Below are 7,296 nucleotides of genomic sequence, written 5' to 3'. Positions count from 1 at the left end.
CCTCTGCCCTCCCCACAGCGCCCTGGGTCCCCCTTCCTGCCCCGCCCCCCCCCCCCCCCCCCGGCTCCTCACCCTTGGACTACCTATCCTGGCCTCGCAGCCTCTGTACCCCTCATTTTCTCTGATCCTGGTTCTCTTCTCTCTTCCTTTGTTCCTTTGTATCTGCCACTGTGGGGGACCCTTCAGAGGACTTTGGGTATCTCAGTCTGGTCAGGGGTGTCTGGCGCTAAAGGAGGCTCTAAGGTTAGCCTGAGAGGTGTGCAGCCCATCTTTTGAGGCATCAAAGTCACCATCCCCAAGGGGCTTAAGCCTGGAGGCTGCTTAACCTTGGAGCTCTTAACTCAAACTTGGCCACATTGTTGTGAGCTCTCGGGGGTTGGGGGGAGGCAGTGGTGGTGGTGATGGCATCCCTCCAAGTTGCTCTTAAAGCACAAATCCCGTGTCCTGTTGGCCTGGAACTTCTACTCCTGAAACAAGGCCACCCCGATCAGATTTCCCCGAAAAGAACTCACCTGCCTCCCTCCTGAGATAAGGCATGCTTTGGGGGCCTGCGGTCCCCAGCTGGTGTCTGACGGGCTGTCTCGTGTTTCCTGTTCTCCCAGATGGAGACCTCACAGACACTGTCAGTGGCCCCCGCTCTACTGCCTCGGACCCGACCAGCAGCAAGGCTTCCACCAAGAGTCCCACCCAGCGCCACAACCCCTTCAATGAGGACCAGGCAGAGACCGTGTCCTCCTCCGACACCACCCCTGTGCACACCGCCTCTCAGGAGAAGGGGGAGCCCCACACTCCAGACTTGCCAGACACCTGCACAGAGCTCGAGGTCATCAGGTCAGTGGGGAGGGGCCTCGAGAAGCTGGGGGAGTGTCCTGGTGTCCGTCCTGTCCACTCCTAGCGTCACTTTTTAGTCCACGCAGACTAGGACCTTCCTCCCCCCGAGGGCATTTGGGCATCTTCCCGGAGACTAGGTACCTCTCCCCTGCTCGGTAGTCCTTTGATCAAGAGGAAACAGAGGGCCCGAGCCTGGAAGATGGGTGACACAGGCATCAACATGGCCGGCTTCTGGGGCCACGCCCAGACTGCTGGGGCACTTGTCCGGTCCATCCAGAAAGCACCTTCAGTCTGGACTTCGTTCCAAGGGAGTTCTTGGACATTAGAGCACAGTTTCTGAGATTCGTGCTAATTCTAGTTCAGCGCGGCTCGCTGAGAGAGGAGCATCTTCATCATACTGCTGGGGACGTAACAGGGAAGGAGGAGGTGGATGACAGGTTGGGAAACTCTTGGCCCAGAGCCTCCTCGGCTCCCTGACCTCCCCGGCTCCTGCTCTTGAGTCTCTCCGCCCTGCATAAGGAGATGCGCACGGCAGACCTCCCAGAGGCCTGCCGGCCCAAGGTCGGGGGTTGCTCCCCAGTGACTGGAGCCAGGAGTTCAGCCCCCGCGGGCTGCTTGGAGTCCAGAGCAGCTTGAGTGGTTCAGACCCAGGGTTGCTTAGCCAGGCCCACTCCAGCCAACTGGGAACCAAGGAGCCAGGAGTTTGAGCTCAGAAGGCATTGATTCTTTTGAATTATCCATAATGACCCCGAACAGAAAGAAGGGTCAGCTCAGGGTCGGCTGCCCACATCCTAGGGGGAGGCTGAGTAGAGGGGGGCCACTGGTCTGACCAGCCATGGCCTGTTTTTGTTCCCTAGAGCACAGCTGGCCCAGTTGTGCCATCAGCTAGAACTCACAGGACCCGCTCGGGGCTTCCTCTGGCCGCTGCCGTCTGTGCCTCCCTCGTGCTGGCCCTGCCTCTGCCGGCAGGGAGGTACTTGGGGCCTGAGCCGCTGTCGGCCCCGGCCTCCCACCTCGTGCTGCCCGGGACCACTGAAGCTCTGGCTGTGCTCTCAGGTCCCTCGCCCAGGATCACCTCTTTTGAAAGACATTGTTTTTAAATGATTTTTTTTTTTTTTTTTTTTTTTTTGGCTGCATTGGGTCTTCGTTGCTGCACACGTGGGCTTTCTCTAGTTGCGGCGAGCGGAGGCTGCTCTTCCTTGCGGTGCGCCGGCTTCTCATTACGGTGGCTTCTCTTGTTGCAGAGCATGGGCTCTAGGCACATGGGCTTCAGTAGTTGCAGCACACGGGCTCAGTAGTTGTGGCTCGTGGGCTTAGTTGCTCCACAGCAGGTGGGATCTTCCCAAGACGAGGGCTCGAACCCGTGTCCCCTGCATTGGCAGGCGGATTCTTAACCACTGAGCCACCAAGGAAGTCCCAGATCACCGCTTTGGACCCAGCCCATCTCGTTGCCCTCAGTACTGGGGTGCTCAGATTCAAACCTCTCCCCATCACTACCATCCAGGGTCACCAAGAAGAAGAAAATTGGCAAGAAGAAGAAGCCCAGATCGGATGAGGAAGCAAGTCCACTCCACCCGGCCTCTACCCAGCACACATGCGCCAGGCGGGGCAGTGGTGACACCCTCGTCAGCAGCCCAGGCCCCGGGCGGGTCTCCCCAGACAAGACCCTCGCCTCCGCCCGGGAGGAGACAGAGGGGTCCGGCGGCACAGCCGAGGGCGGCGAGCGCTCAGAGCCCGGCCAGGTGGGCCTGCTTATCCCCGAGATGAAGGACACCTCCATGGAGTGCTTGGGGCAGCCCCTGAGTAAGGTCATTGATCAGCTCAACGGGCAGCTGGACCCCAGCACCTGGTGCTCCCACGTCGAGCCCCCCAACCAGTCCTTTCGGACTGGCTCTCCCGGGGACGCCCCGGAGAGGCCGCCATTTTGCGACTTTAGTGAGGGGCTTCCAGCCCCAATGGACTTCTACCGCTTTACCGTCGAGAGTCCAAGTACTGTTGCATCAGGTGGCGGCCACCATGACCCTGCAGGGCCTGGCCAACCGCTGCATGTTCCTGGTAGCCCTGCGGCTGCTGGCCAAGAAGAAGAGGGAGGAGGACGAGGACCGGGACAGGCGCCTCGGCCCGTAGAGGACAGCCCGGGGGAGACGCAGGAGCCAGAGGCCCAGGAGCTGGAGACCCCGTTGCCCCTGGTGGGTGAGGGACCTGTGCCTGAGCGGGAGCCTGGGACCCAGGAAACTCTTTGCCGACTCAAGCGAGACCAGCCCAGCCCTTGTCTGAGCAGCGCCGAGGACTCTGGGGTGGATGAGGGGCAGGGCAGCCCTTCTGAGATGAGCCACTCGGCAGAGTTCAGGTGAGCCAGTCTGTCTGTGCCGCTTGCCTGAGATGCCCCTGTCGTTGATCAGGGCACATCGGGCATCTGCCCTCCAAATACACCAAGCACAACTCCCGGAAGACCTAGCCTGGGCTGGGAGGTAGGAAGGGGTGCGGTCCTCCCCTCCCTCACTTGGGCTCCTGGTGGGGGGCAGAGCCACTGCAAACATGAGACCTCGGGGTGCCTGCATCACCCCCGTGCACGTGTGTCGTCTCTGTGCAGCTGTGTGGCCTCCCGCGCCCCTGCTCTAGCCTGACACCTCGCCCTCCCTGCACTTGTCCCTCTCACAGAGTAGACAACAATCACTTACTCCTGCTGATGATCCATGTGTTTCGAGAAAACGAAGAGCAGCTCTTCAAAGTAAGTGCCAGGATCTCAAGAATGAGCAAGAGCCGGCACAGCAAGGGCGAGGCCGGACGGGCCACCGCTTCCGCTCCGCAGGGGCAGCGGGCTGTCGGGGGCGGGGCGGGCGCCACAGTGCCTGACCTCTTTGCTTCGGCCCCTCAGATGATCCGGATGAGCACAGGGCACATGGAGGGCAACCTGCAGCTGCTGTACGTGCTGCTCACAGACTGCTATGTCTACCTGCTCCGGAAAGGTGCCTGCCGCCCCCAGGCTGGGCCAGGGCAGCTGCCAGGGCACGTGGAGGATGAGGCTGACTGCCGCCCTCATGCCCCGCCCCCCGCCCCCCGCCCTGAGTGTCTCTGTGCTGCCTGGCCCGTGGTGATGAAACGGGTTGTCAGCAGTCCCAGCTGCCCCAGGACATGAGCCCGGGGCCCCCCTCCATGAGCACCCCGTGTCGTTCTCCTACCTCATCATTTCAGATCGCAGGGCAAGGACGGGTCCTCATGGAGAAAAGGTCTTAGAAAATGGGGCAGGGGGAGGACAGAGAGGCCACTGGGGGTAATAGACATTGGGGTCTCCTCTCTCAGGGGCCACAGAGAAGCCATACCTGGTGGAAGAGGCTGTTTCTTACAATGAACTTGACTACGTGTCGGTGAGTTCAGGCTCCGTGACTGGTGTGTGCTGTAGGGCGGGGCTCCTCGGGCCGCCCCGCCTCAGCCCTGCAGAGCAAGGCTGACCCCTGCCTCAGCCCCGGGGGTGGGGGCCAGCTCTTACCTCTGAGCAGCTTCTGTACCTGATGCCGGGGATAAGAAGCAAGCTCGAGGGTACCTCTTCCTCCGCTGTACGTCTGACCATCCCTCCCCACCTCGTGGTGACCTCAGAGTGCGCTGCCTCCCTCCCCAGCCCGCCCTCAATCTGGCCACGGCTGCCCCTTCTGGCAGCTGCGGCCAAGCCCCGTGTGCATGTGAGGGTGTGGTTTCTGGCAGGTGGGCCTCGACCAGCAGACAGTGAAGCTGGTGTGCACCAACCGCAGGAAGCAGTTTCTGCTGGACACGGCAGACGTGGCCCTGGCCGAGTGAGTGACACGCCCCCTTCGGCAGGCCTGGAGAATCGGCGTCTGCCACTGGCCTGGCCACACCCTTGGGGCTGGAGGGTGGGAAGTGGGGTACGAAGGAGTGGAAAGCAGAGACAAGTTCCTTCTGGAGCCTGCAGGCCGGGCAGAGAAGCAGGGAGGTGACAGGCACACTGACCGACTGGTGCCCTCAGACCCTGAGTGGCCCACAGAGAGGAAGGGGGCTGGCAGGAGTCATCCCCACAGGAGAGAAAGCGCAAGCCCGGCTGCGGGGCCTTGGGGCCACACGTGCCCCCTGTGCTTCCATACGGGAACCGTCTGTCCTGAGATCAGGTCTTTGTACAAGTCCTGCTGCTTCCCTTGAGGTCACATCCCAAGACCCCTCGGCCACTGGGAAGGGTTAGGCCTTTCCCGGCCACGGTTTGATGGTCATGGACTGCTGCCGCATCATTGCCCCACCCGCCACCCGGAGCTCTGGTTCCAGCCAGGTCCTCCCCCCAAGATCCTGTGACCCCTTCAGGCCGGAAGTCCCCAGGACTATGCCATGTCCCTTGGAGGGGTGGGGGCCTCAGGCCTCTGACAGCAAACCCCACTCCGCGTACAGGTTCTTCTTGGCTTCTTTGAAGTCAGCCATGATCAAGGGCTGTCGGGAACCACCCTACCCCAGCGTCCTGACTGATGCCACCATGGAGAAGCTGGCACTGGCCAAATTTGTGGCCCAGGAATCTAAGTGTGAGGTAAGCACCTGGGGAGGAGGGGTTTGTTGCCCCCGAGATGACAGCCCTGGTGTTAGGGTCAAGAGGTGCAAATAGCTGTCTTTAGCCTTTCTCCATCACCCACCTGGGAGGGGCTCTCCCTCCCGGCCTGTCCTCCCCCCACTTGGGGTGTGTCCTTACCCCGCCAGCGGCCACTCCTGCTTCTGGCCCAGACCTCACCGCTCTGTCCCCTGCCCCCTCCCCAGGCAACCACGGTTACTGTGTGCTTCTACGGGCTTGTGCACTGGGAGGACCCCCAGGATGAGTCCCTGGGCCGCATCCCCTGCCACCGCTCACCCCCTGAGGGTGCCATCACCAAAGAAGGCATGCTGCACTACAAGGCGGGCACCTCCTACCTGGGCAAGGAGCACTGGAAGACGTGCTTTGTGGTGCTCAGGTGCGGGCCCCCGCAGCCCTGGCCCGGAGGTTGGGATGGGGGACAGCGCCCTCCCCGTCACGGGCTTTGGAGTAGACATCCCCTGGGATCCCAGATCTTCTCTGCAGAGCCAGCCATCTGGGGCCCAGGGAAGCCCAGAATACCCCAGGTGAAGACCGGGGCTGTCCCCAGGGCTGGGGGCACGCGCTCTCTGCTGTGCCTCTGCAGTTCTTCCTCCACCCTCCCTGCCGTAGAAGGCAGGCCCCGGGCTCCTTGGCCTCTGGGGTTCAGGCCCCAGCTTGTGGGGGTCCCTGGGATCTGTTCCACCTGGCCCCCAGTTCCTGGGACAGGCCTCACCCCTGCCACGTTGTGCCCCTGCAGCAACGGAATCCTCTACCAGTATCCCGACCGCACTGATGTCACGCCCCTGCTCTCGGTGAACATGGGGTGAGTGTCCTGGGCACTGTGAGGTGCCGGGCAGGTGTCGGGGCCCGTGTTGCTGCCTGAAGGTCAAGGCTCCGGCTGGGCCTGAGCCTCAGGGCTCCCATCCTCCCTGGCTTGAACTGGCTCTCCCTCCTGTCAGTTCAGCCTTCCCCCCACCTCGGCCCCACCCCCACTTAGTGCCCTGCGGTCTGCTGAGCTCTGGGTGAACGGTGAGAGGGTGGGGAAGCAAGAGGAGCTCACTGCCCGGAAAGGATCCCATCAGGTAGGGGAGGCAGTCCCCCGATCTGATAGGGGAGGCGCTCCTTTCCCTGGGAAGCGCTTGACCTGATGGGGACGATGGACACACACACACACACACACACATACACACACACACACGCTTGGAGGAAACATCAGGGACACACACACACACACACGCTTGGAGGAAACATCAGGGACACACACACACACACACGCTTGGAGGAAACATCAGGGACACACACACACACACACGCTTGGAGGAAACATCAGGGACACACACACACACACACGCTTGGAGGAAACATCAGGGACACACACACACACACACGCTTGGAGGAAACATCAGGGACACACACACACACACACGCTTGGAGGAAACATCAGGGACACACACACACACACACGCTTGGAGGAAACATCAGGGACACACACACACACACACGCTTGGAGGAAACATCAGGGACACACACACGCTTGGAGGAAACATCAGGCCCGTACACACACACACACACACACACACACACACACACACACACACACGCTTGGAGGAAACATCAGGCCCGTACACACACACACACACACACACACACACACACACACACACACACGCTTGGAGGAAACATCAGGCCCGTACACACACACACACACACACACACACACACACACACACACACACGCTTGGAGGAAACATCAGGCCCGTACACACACACACACACACACACACACACACACACACACACACACGCTTGGAGGAAACATCAGGCCCGTACACACACACACACACACACACACACACACACACACACACACACGCTTGGAGGAAACATCAGGCCCGTACACACACACACACACACACACACAC

At 61.3% G+C, this 7,296-nt stretch overlaps 1 protein-coding gene across 5 annotated transcripts in view; it reads left to right on the top strand.

The window, feature by feature from the left end:
* The window catches only part of PLEKHM2 (pleckstrin homology and RUN domain containing M2), a 42,690-nt gene that overhangs the window by 30,774 nt on the left and 4,620 nt on the right, over positions 1 to 7,296 (top strand). For all 5 annotated transcript variants that reach the window (XM_024125436.3, XM_028483869.2, XM_055082328.1 and 2 more), the window contains 9 exons: positions 603 to 831; positions 2,336 to 3,181; positions 3,493 to 3,562; positions 3,710 to 3,800; positions 4,135 to 4,199; positions 4,534 to 4,622; positions 5,224 to 5,356; positions 5,581 to 5,771; positions 6,132 to 6,197. In XM_024125436.3, the coding sequence (XP_023981204.1) occupies positions 603 to 831; positions 2,336 to 3,181; positions 3,493 to 3,562; positions 3,710 to 3,800; positions 4,135 to 4,199; positions 4,534 to 4,622; positions 5,224 to 5,356; positions 5,581 to 5,771; positions 6,132 to 6,197 (1,780 nt within the window). The remainder of the gene's footprint in view (positions 1 to 602; positions 832 to 2,335; positions 3,182 to 3,492; positions 3,563 to 3,709; positions 3,801 to 4,134; positions 4,200 to 4,533; positions 4,623 to 5,223; positions 5,357 to 5,580; positions 5,772 to 6,131; positions 6,198 to 7,296) is intronic.

This window comes from Physeter macrocephalus, unplaced genomic scaffold, assembly GCF_002837175.3.
Source record: "Physeter macrocephalus isolate SW-GA unplaced genomic scaffold, ASM283717v5 random_83, whole genome shotgun sequence".
Lineage (NCBI taxonomy): Eukaryota > Metazoa > Chordata > Mammalia > Artiodactyla > Physeteridae > Physeter > Physeter macrocephalus.
Note: the sequence above shows the minus strand (reverse complement) of the source record. Positions and strands in the feature narration are given on the sequence as shown.